General features: G+C 36.2%; 1 protein-coding gene across 4 annotated transcripts in view; it reads right to left on the bottom strand.

The window, feature by feature from the left end:
* BTBD10 (BTB domain containing 10) overlaps window positions 1-18060 on the bottom strand; it is a 63159-nt gene that overhangs the window by 33807 nt on the left and 11292 nt on the right. Inside the window, exon 2 of one of the 4 annotated variants that reach the window (XM_081098891.1) lies at window positions 10408-10563. The exons of 2 other annotated variants lie outside the window; for them this stretch is intronic. In XM_081098891.1, coding sequence (XP_080955017.1) covers window positions 10408-10508 — 101 coding nt within the window. In that variant the 5' untranslated portion in view covers window positions 10509-10563. Of the gene's footprint in view, window positions 1-5119; window positions 5479-10407; window positions 10564-18060 lie in introns of those variants that run through there. One more of the 4 variants, XM_081098890.1, reaches the window with a different exon arrangement.

Genomic DNA, 18060 nt, shown 5'->3' with positions numbered 1-18060 from the left:
ACTAAAGGGGGAAAGAAAATAAAATCAATTTTAAAAAGATATGAAGTATAAATAAAAGATTTAGTTTTAGAAATATTTGTCAAATGATTGTAAATACTTTGACCAATTAGTTTCACAAAACAAGTTTTTAGACAGAATTACAACAATCCCACAATCACTCATACTTCCAATGGCCTTTTGAAAATACAAACTGATTTGTTCCACTAAATTCCCTCTATGTCTCATACTAAAATTTAAAGCATTGTAAAGGAATTAAAATTAAAAATGTAAGCTAGAATACTATGCTGCTATAAAAAAAGAAGTCACTCTTACCATTTGCAATAACATGGATGGGCGTAGAGCATTATGCTAAGCGAAATAAGCCAGTCGGAGAAAGATAAATATCACATGAGCTCACTCATTTGTGGAATATAATGAACATAAACTGATGAACAAAAATAGATCCAGAGACATAGAAGCATCAAAAAGACCGTCCAACCCCAGAGGGAAGCCAGGGAGGGGGGGAGTAAGAGAGCAATCAAACAACTTGAATGCATGCATATAAGCATAACCAATGGACACAGACAGTGAGGGAGAGGAAGCATGTGCTGGGGGGGGGGGGGGGGGTGGTAGTGGCTGGGGAGAGGTTGGTGGGGGAGAAAGAAGACACATGTAATACTTTAAACAATAAAGAATTCTTTAAAATCTAAGCTATACTTCAATTAGATTAATAAAATTAAAGGATGAGAGAATATGCATCAGAGTCCCTTTGATGTTGGTTATTCAATATGCCTAACTATTCTCAGAAATACCCAGAAACACAGATCTAAGTTTAGAAAATTTAGTCCAAACACCAACCTAATTTCTGAATCTCATCTACAAAGTCCCCATGAACTGGCTTACCTATTGCTGTTAATGACAAGGAAGGGTAACTTTTTTTTCTTTTTACAATTTAGTTCTATCTTTAGAAAGCTCTGACTCTTAGGCAGTTTTTTCTTAACATTAAAGCTTAATTCAATTTTTTTTTTTTTACCTGACCCCAGTTTGGGGTTTAGACCCAGTTGATTCTTTGTTGTGTGAAGGGAGCTGTCCTGTGGATTGTAGGATGTAGGATATTTAGTAGCTTGCTGGGCTCCACCCACAGGATGCAAGTACTCCATCGCTCAGTTGTACATCCAAAAACTATCTTCAAACATTGCCAAATGCCTAATGAGGGGCAAAATCACCCCTCTAGCTGAGAACCACTGCCCTAGTTCCATCTAATTGGGCTAAGTAACCAAGTAACAACCCCTAACATTTGAGCATTTGGTACATGCCAGGCACAATATGGAGCACTTTTGTATATATTTTCACTTAATCACCAAAACCATCCCAATTTTATAGTTGAGAAAATGGAAGCTTAGAGGCTAAGCAACTTGCCTAAATTAAGCTAATTAAGTGGCAGGTCTGAGATAGGACCTAACGAATTCATTTTGGAGCTCGTGCTTTTAATCCAATTTGATTTAAACCAACTCTAATTCTTTACAAATCTAAAGATAGCTCTTATTGTGAAATTCCTTAATATCCGCCAGAGCTGCCCCCAAAACCTCTAACTCCTCAATTCTTTAAAAGCTGACAAAGCTTCCAATGTCTTCACACCCTTCCCGTTGAATATACACAGAACTAAAGACAACATACTTTGGTGTACTGTAGAATGGTTCTTGTCTTCTTTTCCCATTAATTATGATGGGGCTTTTGGGGGCATAAGGTGGGTAGAAGATGGATTGATGGCAGCCATAGTGTACTTCTGTTTTACATCATTTACTACCAAAAACCACCCTCAGCTCTTTTCAATACATGATGGTGTAAAGCCATGCTAACTTAACGTATATTAGTGTTTTTCAGGCCTTCTGCGTACTCCTAAAAAGTTCATTTAAATTTATTCCAACAATCCAAATTCAGAGATGATTTTGGTTAGTTTAGTTATTATTTACTGTCCTTTTTTTATTGTCACCTATAAATCTGATAATTTGCTCCAGATGAGCAGAAGACAAAGGAAAGAACAAAGCCACTTTCCACATCAATAACCTTTAGTAGCATCATTCAAAATAAAAACTGTTGATTAATTAACACAATCAATTAGTTCAGTGATGGTGAACCTTTTGAGTTCGGCGTGTCAGCATTTTGAAAAACCCTAACTTAACTCTGGTGCTGTGTCACATATAGAAATTTTTTAATATTTGCAACCATAGTAAAACAAAGACTTATATTTTTGATATTTATTTTATATTTTTAAATGCCATTTAACAAAGAAAAATCAACCAAAAAAATGAGTTCGCGTGTCACCTCTGACACGCGTGTCATAGGTTCGCCATCACTGAATTAGTGTCTAACTCAATTTTCCTTCATCTCACACCCAAGAATATTAAAAAAATGACTATACAAAAAACTAAACTTAAGTCCAAATACATTACATTGCCACTAGTCTATCAATTGCATGAGAGAAAAATCAAAGTTGCTCTGACAATCTATTTTTAGCAAACACATTCTGGTTCATTTTTTCCTGGTTCATTTTTAACCAGTTTTCTTCAAGTCATAAACTATCCTTCCAATTTCTTCTCCTAAAATCTTCTACCTTTTTCAAAATTAAGCCTAGAATCAGCATTTCTCGTATGCCCCTAAAGCAGCGGTTCTCAACCTGTGGGTCGCGACCCCTTTGGGGGTCGAACGACACTTTCACAGGGGTCGCCTAAGACCATCGGAAAACACATATATAATTACATATTGTTTTTGTGATTAATCACTATGCTTTAATTATGTTCAATTTGTAACAATGAAATTGGGGGTCATCACAACATGAGGAACTGTATTAAAGGGTCGCGGCATTAGGAAGGTTGAGAACCACTGCTCTAAAACCTTTTAAGACCACAAATAATAGCAATAATTTAAAGATTTTGCAAGCAGTCTCTTTTATAAGATGTTTCAACTTGCCCAGAAAACAACTCATTTAAACAGATGCAAAGATTATTTCTCCATACCCATGTTAGTTTTATGTCCTTCTTAGCAATGTTCACTTTGTTATTATTATTACTGGTGGTGGTGGTGTACTCTTCGTAAATGGGTGTTGTTGTTTTCTTTCCTTAATGCCAAACACTATTATTATACTTTCCTTGATTACCTTTTTAAATGTGACACAGAAACCCCTTTGGCTGGTATTAGCATATTTTTTTAAGTCTCAGCTCATTTTCCTGATTTTTAATAAAAACGTTTATTTTCTATACTAGATATTTGCTTTGTTTTTAAAGTAGCATGCATATCTTTGAAGAGTTAATTGTGTAATAACACTAAGGATCTTTTTCCATCCGAAAAATATCAAAAGTACCTGTTTACTTAACTCGATAAAATACTCTTCCTTTTTGGAGAAATTTATACTATAGAATCATGTTAGTCTTTCCTCTGATCAAAAATCAGAAAAACTCAGATTGGTGGGAAAATGCTATAAAATATAAGTAAGAAAACATTATATGAGACTCTTTAGAATATGCTATAGAAAACTATTTCATAATAGGGATGTTCATGATTTAAGTGTTTGTTGTTGTTTTTAAAGCTATAGGTCAGTGATGGCGAACCTTTTGAGCTCGGCGTGTCAGCATTTTGAAAAACCCTAACTTAACTCTGGTGCCGGTCACATATAGAAATTTTTTGATATTTGCAACCATAGTAAAACAAAGACTTACATTTTTGATATTTATTTTATATATTTAAATGCCATTTAACAAAGAAAAATCAACCAAAAAAATGAGTTCGCGTGTCACCTCTGACACGTGTGTCATAGGTTCGCCATCACTGCTATAGGTTAAGGTATGGATTATATAATAGTACATACAGTAATATCCCAAAATCATTAAGTGCATATGTGTGATTTTATATTTGTAAAAATACACAGAAAAATAAGGTTATATGCAAAAATAAAGTATTTTCCTATGATCATAATAAATTATTTTGTTCCATGTGCTTTTCTGTATTTATCAAATTTATATAAGCATGTATCATTTTTACAACACTAGCATTATTTTAAAAGAATCAGCAAAATCAGAGTAAAATACTCTTATAAAGTATAAAAAAAGTCTAGCTTGAGATTTCTGATTTTATAACTCTACTACTAAAACAAGCTTAGAAAATCATTTCTAGACACCAAGCCACCAAAAAAAGCCAATACTAGATAATACTAGTTAGTCTAACTATATAAATAAATCATAATAACCATCAAAATGACTATTCAAATTTCTAGAAATTAAGTGGTGCAATCACAAGAACTTTCTGACATTTCAAGGAAAGGATATAGTTATGAACTGTTTAATATTTAAGTACATTAAGAATAAAATAATTTTAAAATGTCTATCCCCCAATATCCCTACAAAATGAAGATTCAAAACAAGGGTAATGAAGATTTAAAAACCACCTACTCAAAATGTTTTAAATTGTGCTAAAATTTCCTAATAAAGTAAGCAATGTCACCTGTTAATATTTAAAATCTCACAGCAAGAACAATTATCTTTATTTAAAATACTGTCTGCTTGAAGGTCAATCTGCAATAAGCAAAAAACTTATCTGATTACTTTCTCTCATGGCAGTATCTAGATCATCTACTCAAAGACTATGTCCTATAAACTAAAAAAGAAAAAGTCATTTTAACCAATTAAATACATTTGGTTCTGTAAACACTACTACAGATAAGTGGTTCAACTAATCCTAATTCATCCAAAAACAAAAATACACTCACCTTCTTCTTTGGGAAATTATTTCAATTACTCTATTTCTCTATATAAAACAACTTCAAATATATCAAAAATATTATTTCAAAATTAGGCTTTCCTTAAATTTTTTGATATTCATAATCAGTACCAAGCATAATGCATTCTCAAATTACATGAAGATTCTACTAAGGCTTTAAACAAAATAAAAAACAAAATATTAAACCCATAAGAACACACACATTTATTTTAAATAACTTGCCATTAAACTGACCATCAAGACATATGATCTTTTCCATCCAGAAATGCAAATGAGAACAATAAACAAAGGCCAAACACCTCTCACTCATATACATACATGTATAGAATTATAACCCAGCAATATCATGTAATAAATGAATACACACCTTACTTTAGCATATGCCAGGGTAGACACACAAAAACAAGAAAAATATTTTGAAATCAGAGTATAAAAGGACTCTGCTTTTTCAAACAATGCAGCACTGAAAGCCAGGTCAGCATCCTTGGGCATTACTAGGAAACTTTAGCACATCTGATATTTCCATCATCTTCAATTCCTCTGAATAATCAGAAAATTTCACAGTCTCCCCCTACCTCACCTGTCCACAGACTTCCTTTGGCTTTCTTCCCTCTACTGTATAATAATGCTATTGTGGTTATTTAGGCTTTAAATGTTCAGAGATACAACCCCCTCTCTATATTCAGTTCATTTTCTCTCAGACACTGACTCAGCCGCGGATTGTGCAGCACTGACGTTTCTAACCAAACAGCATCCTGTGAGCTGTGATCATCCCATTTCCCCATCTCTGTGCAGTGATTGGCTATTGTAATTGATAGACAGGCTGAAGAAAACTCAGGAGATGAAAGCTTAGTGATATGTAGATGTGTTGCCAAATGCCATCTGTAAAGCTAATTCTAGCTCTGCCAGCTTGCCAGGTTTTAGAAAATTAGGATGCAGCTTTCTTTTTTCCCTTTCAATATTTTACTGTATACCCACTCTGGACAGTAAAGTTTATCCTTAAAACCAAAGAAAAAATATTATTTATACTTTAAGAATCCACTCAAGAACTACTGCAAAACAAGGAAACTTTTCCATTTCTAAACTGCTGTTAGTACTGCAGAGTGACTTAAAAAAAGAAAATGGAAAGCTCAATCTTCATGCAGTCTCAGAAGAAGCAAGCATGCATATTTTTATGTGGAAATGAAACCTTGCGGCAAAGTCTGATACTGAATGTATGATGCATTTATCTTTAGTAACTTGAGCAGACTGCAGATCTGAGTTTTTAAATAGTGAGATTTGACCCCCCGATTCATACATTCAAGAGCTTTTAGCATTTTGTCAATATAGGCCTTTTAACTTTATACAGAAAGGATGCTCTTTCTTTTTCCTTTTTAAGTAACAAAAATGTCTCTAATTTATAATTTTTAAAAAGTTGTAGTAATTCAGGCCCAATATACTTCAACTGAAATGATCTTTAACTGCTCAGCAAACTACCAAAGTTAATACAGGTATTAACTATAAAACTACTCAGAAAGAAACAAAGTTCAGTAACTTTTTTAACTATGTGATTCATTTGTATGCACTTCCAGAGGGATCATAGGCCCCCTGAAGTCCATCCATGTCCCGATTAGCTTCCAGTCTTGTCCTGCCTTTTATATCAGTGTTATATACATCAAACCTATTAGTACATTCAAAATAAAGTTCAAAAAAGAAAATACATTAAAGTTTTATTTTATGAAAGAGAAACCATACGGCAATGCCCACCAAACTCTCAAACCTAAAAAATAAGCATATATAAAATAGTATTATTGTTACTTTTATAATTTACTAAATTTATTTTTATTCTTGCCAGTAGGAAAGAAGGGGAGGGGGGGTCCAAAGGAAAAAGATGGAAAAAAGAGGCTATTCTAAATTGTGAGTAGAATAAAAACCAAATGTAAACAAAAGTACCTTATAGATTAACTATAAAAACTGAATAAAGTATTCTTATTTCTTTACTGATAAAGACAAGTTTGTGTCTCCCAAATATTCATATGCTGAAACGTATTCCCATCAATGTGATGGCACTTGCAGATGAAGTAGTTAGGTCTTAAGGGCAAAGCCCTCCTGAATGGGATCAGTGCCTTTATAAGATACCCTGAGAGATCCCCAGCCCCTTCCTCCACGTGAGAACACAGTAAAACGGGGGCTATCTGAACCAGGAAGTAAGTTCTACCAGATACCAAATATGCTAGCACTTTGAGCTTGGACTTCCCAGGCTCCAAAACCAAGTGAAATAAATTTCTGTTGTTTATAGGCCACCCAGTCTATGGTACCTATAATAATAAAAGGATAATATGCTAATTACACCGGACATCCTTCCAGACATCATTCGTCCTTCCAGACATCATTCCAGACAAAGCCAGGGCCAGAGGGAAGCCAGCCCGGGTGCCGGGTGCTTGTGGGCAGCCGGAGGGAAGCCTGCCTGGGTCCCAGGTGCCAGAGGAAAGCCAGTGCCGCAGTCGGGGAAGGAAGGCTTACTCTTGCACGAATTTCATGCATCGAGCCTCTATTCTATATATATAAAAGCCTAAGCAACCGAACAACTGGTCACTATGGCGTGCACTGACCACCAGGGGGCAGATGCTCAATGCAGGAGCTATCCCCTGGTGGTCAGTGCACTCTCACAGCAGGAGCGCCGCTCAGCTGACCGACTGGTGCCAAAGGCAGGGCTCACGGCTGGTGAGTGCCGCTCGGAACTGACTGGGTGCGAGCCCACAGCAGGCGCAGCAGGGCCGGGATGAGCGGGAGCAGCAGGCAGGAGCGGCAGGCAACACTGGACTGCTGGTTTCCGCCCGATCCCCACAGGTCACACCGAAGAACCCCACTGGTGCATGAATCCATGTACCGGGCCTCTAGTACTATTATAACAGTATACCTGAACAGACTGAGACATTTACTTTTTGTAAATTTAAATTCCCCATTCTATTTGAGGTGGCAATGTGCCCATCTATATTTCTCAACTTCCCTCATCCACAGATGATCATATGACATAGTTCTAGCTAATAATTTATAAACAGATGCCTTTGTGGAAATTACTAAAAAATTTAATTTCCTCATATAAATAAAGTCCCTTTCCCATTGTCCCCTTCTACCTTCCTCCTCCTCCTTGCCTGCAAGGTGGACCTGATAGCTGATGCTGTAATAAGCCATCTTGTGATCATAAGCAAAAGGAAGAAAATAAAAGATTTTTGACCCTAACATCCTTAAGGTACTAAATCTACATCAGGCATTGCCTATGTGGAATTCTTATATACAAGAAAAATAAAACCGTAACTTAAGTGAATGTTTAGCCTGTTTTTTGTGTGTGTTTTTTTACTCAGACATCGCTAAATAAAATACACAAAATTCAAAAAAAAGGATGTGAGTAGGCAGAAGCATAGGTGAAACAAAATCAATCTGAATTAATAACTCAAAGCTAGAGGTGGGTGGGTTCATTATAACTGATCTTGCCCATCATACATAGGGATTCATTATGACTGATCTCTCTACTTTATATGTATTTAAAATGTACCATAGTAAGTTATTTAAAATGTACAAATCCTAGCTCTGCCATTTACAAGTAGGATAGCCTTGGGCAATTTATTAACCTCATTCTTTTGTCAAATTCAGACAAGTAATACTATTAAGAGAACTCTACCTTCAAATCCGGTCAAGATAATCTCCAAAGGTCCCTGGAAAGAATGTCCACCATCTACCTAATCATCCAAGAATTAGCTCAAGTCTCATTCTTACCCATTCAAGCCAACACGGATTCCTTCTCTGAACTCTTATTTTACTATAACTCATTACCATAGTTTAGTGTCCTACTATCCTCTAATTGTTCCACATGTGGTTATTAAAGCATCCTGTGATGATACTCTGACAAACTTCTGAATCTCTTTTGAACTGAGAAAAGGTTCTCAACAATATTAGGTGACTGTTAGTATTTAAAACTTCTCAGATAATTAATTTACTATCAATTAAAAAAATGCTATTTAAAAAAGTCAAATTGTATATATTTTTTAAAGTATCCTAAATATGTTCCTAAGTACACAGAACAAGAGGTCCCTAAAAGTAAGCTATTTTCCCTTAGGCATATTTTCACAAATGAGGTGAAAAATAAGCTCAAAGGATTTCATGATCTTTTCATTAAAAAAAAAAAAAAAATCAATGTATTGGTATTTATTTTCTATTTATCATTATATTTTCATTTAAACAACCAATACTGTAGTAGTGTACCTAAAAAGAACACCAAAAAGGTACTGATGCTAGATATTAAGAGCTATGTTACTGAAATAACAGCAATGAAAAAAGTATCATTAATTTTTATAAATTTTTCCCATTGTATTTGCTTTCATTAAGCAAACAATTTATTTTCATCTTGTCACCACTTCATATATGATGCACTATTATACATCAGCGAGCAAAATATTAAGAACTAGGAAGGATAACTTTCAACTCACCAGAAAATAAGCATACAACGTAACAGAGATAATAAATATAGCCCCACACTTAATGAGATAAAACCTGTATCTCTTTAATCTCAAATAATTATCCATGTAAGTAGGACAAATATAAAGAACTAGAGCCACAAGGTGAAGGGGACAGACACACACACACACACACACACACACACACACACACGTGAAAAATGAACAAACCAAAAAGCACTCATACCATTTGTATGTACTTATAAATAAAGTCAACCTAACATTTTCATTACATATCTCACCATATCAAAAGTCCACGATAAAGTTAGACATCTTATCAGGAGACTTAAAACAGTACCAGTCACTCATATTTTCTAGCTAGGTAACATACAGTTTAAAAGTACCTGAATCATTTCTTTAAAATCACAAAATGGATTTCAATATCACAGCATTTTTTAATTTTTTTAAGAAAGCTGATATTATTTAACATCAGGAGAATTTTACATTCATAAGTTAAATGTTCAATATCCCCTAATATTCATAAAGCACAATACTCTGAAAACATGTTTACATGCAATAAACATGCAATAAATGTGAGGTTTATGAGCTGTTAATTAGCACCTTAAAATATCAGATCATAAAGTGTTCTAAATGAGGTGTTCCTTATTAAGCCACACAGCACAAAATGAAAACTATAAAATTATAAATGAGCTGAAACGTTTGAAATAAATTTTACTTAATGCATTAAACTTTAAATAAACCCAGTAGAGTCACGGCATAAAGCCTGCTTTTCCCATTAAGATCACGATGACTACACAATATAAATTCATAGTTAAGAATGTATGGAGGCAAAGACTATCAAGAGCCTATAAATTATTATATATAATCTATACATAATGTATTCAGAAAATGAAATAAATTCCTAATAGAGTTTTAAATACAAAACACTTAACTGTCTTGCCAGAGTTCCCAATTAAATATTTCATTTATTCATGGTGTTAACTAAGGAGTTTTAACATTACATATTTACAAACAAATGAAAATTCAAATAAATACAAATATAAGAAAATTGAAAGGAATATTCTTCTAAAGGTTATTTAAGGAGAAATACAAATATTTGTAATATTTTGTAAGCCCCATCCTCTGACAGGACTTGTCACAACCAAATGCAGTCTGGTTTTTATCAAAGCTTTGATATGTGAAATACATATTTGATACCTACCTTGAATGTTTATAAAGTTTACGAGGTCTACTATGCAATTTCCGATCCCAATTCTCTGGATCACTGGAGTTACTGTCATAAGGATGAGGGCGTCCTGCCATCCCAGTTCAAGCTTTCTCACTACTGCTCTGAGAGCACACATGTAGCACCCATAACCTACATAAAAAAGTAGTGTTGACCTTTAAGTCTATTCCATGCAGAATAAAAGAGTCACAGAATTTTAAATACTTTCAGGCAATACTGTGACATTTTTTTAAAAAAATGATATACAGGATTAAAAATACTAGACATATAAAATACCACAAATTAGATTAAAATAAACACCAGAAGTCTTTTTAGATACTTTTCATTTGATTATTGTATTAAATTTGCTACCATTCTGCAAACGTTTAATAATGTGCTATTCAGTAAATATGTTTAACTACTATCTGTGTACATCACATTTCCAAGCATCAATATAGTAGCAAAAAAGGCAAAAACAATTCCAGAAAATGATTCTTTCAGATGAAATTTCACTTAAAATACATTGCTTAATACTGAAAGTTTAAGATGCTTAATAAAGCATCTAGTAAGACCAAATACCAATATTGTTATTTCTTTAGCCAAGTTAAAGACCTTGTAGAAATTCCCTTGAATGGAAATTTAATATTTTCCCCAAATAAAGCATGTAAGCATCCTGATGTTTCCTTATAGTGCAATTACCACAAAAATATTTTATCAATATGATTCATATATGTTATGTCTTTTCATATGTGAGGTTTGTGAATTATTTGTACAACAGACGTATGAAATTATAAGAAAACTCAATACCTTTACAAAATACCTGGACTAAGCACTTTAAAGTATATTCACTTTCCAATTTAATCTTCACAATCACCTTACATGTAGGCATTATAATCTCTATGTACATAATAGAAAATAGTCTCAGAAGTTTAGCAATATTGCTAAAGGTCACAATGTTTATAAATGGCAGGATTTTAAATGAAAATGAGAATTTATTATACAGAATCTTCATCTCGAAAAATGCTCTGACTATAGTATTTTATTTGGAAATAGGTCAGATTTGACATTTAGAGATTGCAAACACCAAAAGAAAAACCAAACATAATTAAACAATTTGAACAAAGTTATGTTAAGTCAGACTAGAACCAAGGTTTCCTGATACTCCTATACCTGTACACTTTCTATAAACTTTTCCAAGTTGGATTTGATAGAAGTGAGGAGGAGATGTGCATAAAAGTCAAAGGGAACCCAGAATTAAGAAAAGACTATATTTTCCTGCCGAAACCGGTTTGGCTCAGTGGACAGAGCGTCGGCTTGCGGACTGAGGGGTCCCGGGTTCGATTCCGGTCAAGGGCATGTACCTGGGTTGCGGGCACATCCCCAGTGGGAGATGTGCAGGAGGCAGCTGATCGATGTTCCTCTCTCATCGATGTTTCTAACTATCTATCTCTCTCCCTTCCTCTCTGTAAAAAATCAATAAAATATATTTTTTAAAAAAAAGACTGTATTTTCCTGAGTTTTATAAAGTTTACCAGCACAATTTCACACACAAAAAAAATGGCAAAGATAAACACATTAAAATTGCAAGTCTATCTCAGAACTCATTAAAAGAAACCCTTTCGTTTTAAAGATACTATTTTGCTATGTTTATACTTTTTTCATTATAGTTACTTAGTACTTTTTTTTACAAAAACAATTAAATTCTTATAAGTGGCATATGCAATACTTTGAACAATAAAGAATTATCCTATATAATAAAAGGCTAATATGAAAATCGACTGAACGGTGGTACGACCAGTCACTATGATGTGCACTGACCACCATGGGGCAGATGCTCAATGCAGAAGCTGCCCCCTGGTGGTCAGTGCGCTCCCACAGGGGGCGCACCACTCAGCCAGAAGCCGGGCTCATGGCTGGCGAGCGCAGCAGTAGTGGCAGGAGCCTTTCCTGCCTCCACAGCAGCGCTCAGGACCCCTCAGGATATGTCCGAGCGTGCCTAAGCCAGCAGTTGGACATCCCCCAGGGAGTCCCAGACTGCGAGAGGAACCCCCCTCCCCTTCCTCCAGTGCACGGATGTTGTGCACTGGGCCTCTAGTTTTAAATAAATAAAAATACAATTATTTTTAAAAGAAAAAGAAAATCTTGTAAGTGAACATTTAAATATAATGAATACATAAATAAGTAGGTAGGTCAATGAAATAAAAATAACAGAAAGGAGAAAGGAGAATAATTGCATACATAATGGCTCATTTGAATCCTAAGCAAATGTCACACAGTTCACTTGCTGAATAATACTGGAAAAGAAACCTATTTTCTTAAGGATCGCTGAAAAACTGAAAATTAATTGTGTATTAGATGACATAAAAACTATAAAATTATTTTGAAAACAAAAAAAATTCTCAAGCTCATTTGAGTTTTTAGTTATAAAAATAAAAATATATTTACTAAAAAGGAAAGTTTTTGCCCTGACTGATGTGGCTCAGTGGTTGAACACTGACCTAGGAACCAAGAGGTCATGGTTCGATTCCCCATCAGGGCACATGCCTGGGTTGCAGGGGGCGTGCATGAGGCAGCCAATCAATGCGGTTTCTCTCTAGTTGTTGTTTCTCTCTCTCTATTCCTCTAAAATCAACATTAAAAAAATAAAAAAGATTCTGTAGAATGATATTTAGAGCATTTTCTCCTTATTTCATAGGTCTTCCAGTAAACTATTTCAGGCATTAACATTTCTTCACAAGAGTATTTTTTCTCCTCCTAACCCATACCTGTAACCCTATGAATAAGATAGACACAAATGTCCATTGAGAGAAGGGTCCTAAATCATGGGATGCAGTGACTAAAAAATATAACCACAAGGAATGGATAAGGTAAATTCAGATTCCCATTTTCCACCCTTTTACAGTGTGTGGCACATCTAGCATCAGGGAAATTCCAGTATGTCTTCATAATCAATCTTATTGAAATTAACAAGCATGTACTTTACAGCCAGCCACAAGAAAGTAAAGAATGTTCAGATAAAGGCTATCAAAAAAGAAAAATGAATTGAAAAATCACATTTCTATTTCATTTGTCAATAAAACTTGGTTATCACCATGTGAGAGGTTTCTCTCTGAAACTATTGTAATTTAACCTACTTATGAATAACTAGAAAGCAGCAAAAGGAAGGCGAATTAGTAGAGGCAGTTCATTTGTGCAGGAACCTGCAGTTTAGATGCACGCTCAGTAAAGGTATGAGTGAAATAGGGAAGGTACTCATAAAGAGGACATCTGCAATACTTCCAACAATAAAGAAAAAATAAATAAAAAAATAGGGAAGGTATTTGTTTGTCAGTCACACCTGGGAACAGGTCATTGGCCAGAATAAGCATGGCCACTGCAAGCAGAGAAAGATGAGACATTTAATCTCCTGAACAAAGGAGTTCACTCTTGTGCGCTTGGCACTCCTGGGACTCTTGTTGCAGGGGACCTGCAAGCTTGGTTCTCTCTGAATTTGCCCAGATGGCCCACAACTATACAGATCCCATCGACTGCAACTAGGCTAAACAAGACCAAGCTCCACCATGGAATGAAAGCTTTGGACATGGGCTTTTCATCTAGCTCTACTGAATCCCCAGCTGCACACCTTCCAGGACTGGATTAAGGGAACTGGGACTTTTCAAACCCAAGGATATAATTTTACATCAATAAAAATCACTCCTCTTCCCAATAAACAATCCAATCAAAAAATGGGCAAAGGACCTAAATAGACACCTTTCAAAAGAGGACATTCAGAAAGCCAAGAGACATATGAAAACATGCTCAAAGTCACTAATCATCCGAGAGATGCAAATCAAAACTACAATGAGGTACCATCTCACACCTGTCAGAATGGCTATCATCAATAAACGACAAGTGCTGGAGAGGATGTGGAGAAAAAGGAACACTCGTGCACTGCTGGTGGGAATGCAGACTGGTGCAGCCACTATGGAAGACAGTATGGAGTTTCCTCAAAACACTGAAAATGGAACTCCCATTTGACCCTGTGATCCCACTTCTAGGAATATATCCCAAGAAACCAGAAACACCAATCAGAAAGGATATATGCACCCCTATGTTCATAGCAGCACAATTCACCATAGCTAAGATCTGGAAACAGCCTAAGTGCCCATCAGTAGATGAATGGATTAGAAAACTGTGGTACATCTACACGATGGAATACTATGCTACTCTAAAAAGGAAGGAACTCTTACCATTTGCAACGGCATGGATGGAACTGGAGAGCATTATGCTAAGTGAAATAAGCCAGTCAATGAAGGAAAAATACCACATGATCTCACTCATTCATGGATAATAGAGACCATTATAAATTTTTGAACAATAATAGATACAGAGGCAGAGCTGCCTCAGATTGTCAAACTGCGGGAAGGCCGGGGAGGGTTGGGGGGCAGGAGGGAGGGGGCTAAGAGATCAACAGAAGGACTTGTATGCATGCATATAAGCATAACCAATGGAGATAAGACACTGGGGGGTAGGGGAGGCTAGGGGACTGTCAAGGGCAGGGGGGAAAAAAGGACACATATGTAATACCCTTTGTAATACTTTAAGCAATAAAAAATAAATAAAAATAAAGATAAAAAAAGAATCTTCAATAAAATACTTTTATCACTAAAAAAAAAAAAAAAATCATTCATCTTCCCATGTAAGTCTCAGAAAATTCTTTTTCTCAAAATACCATAAGGACCTCACTCCCAACAGCAAACAGAGAAAAACCATCCACACATTTCTTTGATAACATCCCCACTCCTCACTCTCAATAGTCTAGAATACAAGCATACTAAAAACAAATGAAAGTTGGAGATATCTGAAAATAATATGCCTGTGTTTGCATATACATGCTAGTGAATTTTAAAAGTATCAATAAACTATACCTATAACTACAAATACATAAAAGGTAAACCATACATTATATACTATTTTGAAATGTCTAATGATCTATTTTAACCACTCTGTCCCATACTAAATGATATTATATTGATCTTATTTCATTCATTCAAGCACTTATTGAACACCTACTACAATATGCCAAACAATTGACAAGAGGCTGAAGCAAGTCAGACACTATTCCTGTTCTCAAAAAACCCACTCTAGTGAGAGAAAAGACTCCACCAATGGCTCCATTTACCATTTCACCCATCTCTCCCTCCTACCTGGATAGTTCTTATACTGTAACTCCACCCTGAAGTCATGCATGACGTCTCGTTTTCCCTATAGCAAATATACTTCAAAATTTTCTTCGCTTCCCATTCATAAAGCTACTTGCCTTCATTTAAAACCCTTAACAGCCATCAATAGGTCTCCTGGTTGACCTCTTTACCACCCTTCAATTCTGTATTTGCTCTGCTGTAATGATAATTACCTTTCTAAAAATGTTTAATGGCTTTCCATTTCCTCTATCTAAACTCTTTACCATTAAAAAGTTCCTTCAAAATCTGACACTTGGATACCCAATGTCTACTTTATATTAGGCAAACTAAAGGTTTTTATTGTTTGGATCTTGTAATTAACAAAAAATAATTACTGGACTATTAAAAACAAAGTTCTTAAAAAATGTCATAGAACATTAATATTTTTAGGCATGATAAAAAAAAATAATATAAACTCTGCCCAGCTGGCATGGCTCAGTGGTTGAGCGTCAACCTATGAAACCAGGAAGTCACGGCTCAATTCCCAGTCAGGGCAGATGCCTGGGTTGCAGGCTCGATCGCCAGCCGGGGGATTGTTACAGTAGGCAGTCAAATATTAACAACAGAGCAGAGAGCAAAGGAACCAGACATCTGATTAAGTAGAAAAACACAACTTTACAGTCACCCCACAGGAGAAAACATCATCGTTCTGCCAAACAGAACAAAACATCAAGTAGGGCCCCATCAGTGTGGCTCAGTGTTTGAGCATGGACCCATGAATCAGGAGATCAAGGTTCGATTCCCAGTCAGGGCACATGCCTGGGTTGTGGGCTCCAGTATGGGGCATGCAGGAGGCACCAATCAATGATTCTCTCTCATCACTGATGTTCTATCTATCTCTCCCCCTCTCCCTTTCTCTGAAACCAATAAAAATCCTATATAATAAAAGCCTAATATGGTAAGTGTCCAGTCTCTGGTCATCCTTTCAACCAAAGCGTAATATGCTAATGATATGCTAAGGCTGCTCAACCACTTCCTATGACATGCACTGACCATCAGGGGGCAGACAATAGACCAGTCAACCAGTCACTATGATGTGCACTGGCCACCAGGGGGCAGACGCTCCAACCAGTAGGTTAGCTTGCTGTTGGGGTCTGGCCAATCAGGACTGACTGAGATGGGCCAGACATTCCCTGGAGCCCTCCTGTGGTCCCTCCCTGACTGGCCAACCTCCCGTGTCCCTCTCTGCCCCCGATCGTGCACTGATGGGGTCCCTTGGCCTGGCCTGCGCCCTCTCACAATTCGGGACCCCTCGGGGGATGTCAGAGAACCAGTTTAGGCCCTATCATGCAGGCCAGGCCGAGGGACCCCGCAGGTGCATGAAATTGTGCACTGGGCCTCTAGAATTTTTATTTTTTTTAATTTGAGTAGGCAGGAAAGACAGCTTTACAGTCACCCTGGGGAGTCCACCTTACTAATGGGAAAGGGGGAAAAGGAGAAAATGGCAAGGGAATTCCTTTTACTAGGTGCATGGGTAATAGAAGCAAAATGAGGAAGCAAAACTATGCAGCATGAGCAATAGGAACCAAAATGGCAACCATAAAGGGGGAGGGCACAGCCCCCCAAAAATCCAGGAGATCGTTTAAAGTAACCTGACAAGCTCAAGGAAGTCCTGCATGGCAGTCCTGCAAAATCAAAAAACTAAAGTAACCACAAAGTATGGTCAGAAATTAAACTTTAACTAATTGCAGTTATGGTGGGTAGTCGCCTCCCAGGCAAGTATCTTCCCTGACAAGGTCAGCCTTTACCTTAATTGAGCTTATTGTCTTTTTGCATATTATTAAAATGTCAGGTTAACTTCTAACTTCTCTTTCTTCCAGACCCCTCAGGGCACCACCAAATGCCCTGGGAGCCAGAATAGATACCACAAATTACTTCATTGTTATTGTTATCATGTCTGACTGTTAACTATCCTGTACCCACCTACAGAAGTGTCTATCATTTTACTCTTTATCCAATCCCAGAGGTCCCCCCACCGCACCCCTTTGTTTTCTCCCACCTCTCTTGTCTATCACCAATGGATTCCAGGTAACCCACCTCTGTCTCCTCCTTTGATTGCAATGTATAAAAGAAGATGATAAACCGCCGTTCTCTGGAGCATTATCCCAATCTGTTCAGATTCTGCTTCCTGGCAATTGTCAAAAGTTTGACTCAAATAAACTCACAAAAATTCTTTACAGGTTTGAACGTTTTTACGTTAACAGCATTATAAGTGAAAAAAGACAGACTCAAAGGTTCCATACCATATAATTCTGTACAGTCTCAAAAAGACAGAAAAAAAAAAACAACTATAAGGATAGAGAACAGAGCAATCATGGGTTAGGGATGAAGGTACTACTACTACACAGGGACAGCACAAGGTAATTTTTTTTTGGGGGGGGGGGGGTGGAATCATGGAACTATTCTGTATCTGGATAGTGGTGGTATG

This window comes from Myotis nattereri (assembly GCF_964212035.1).
Source record: "Myotis nattereri genome assembly, chromosome: 9".
Classification (NCBI taxonomy): Eukaryota; Metazoa; Chordata; class Mammalia; order Chiroptera; family Vespertilionidae; genus Myotis; species Myotis nattereri.
The sequence above is the reverse complement of the archived record's forward strand: the minus strand, read 5'-3'. Positions and strand labels throughout refer to the sequence as shown.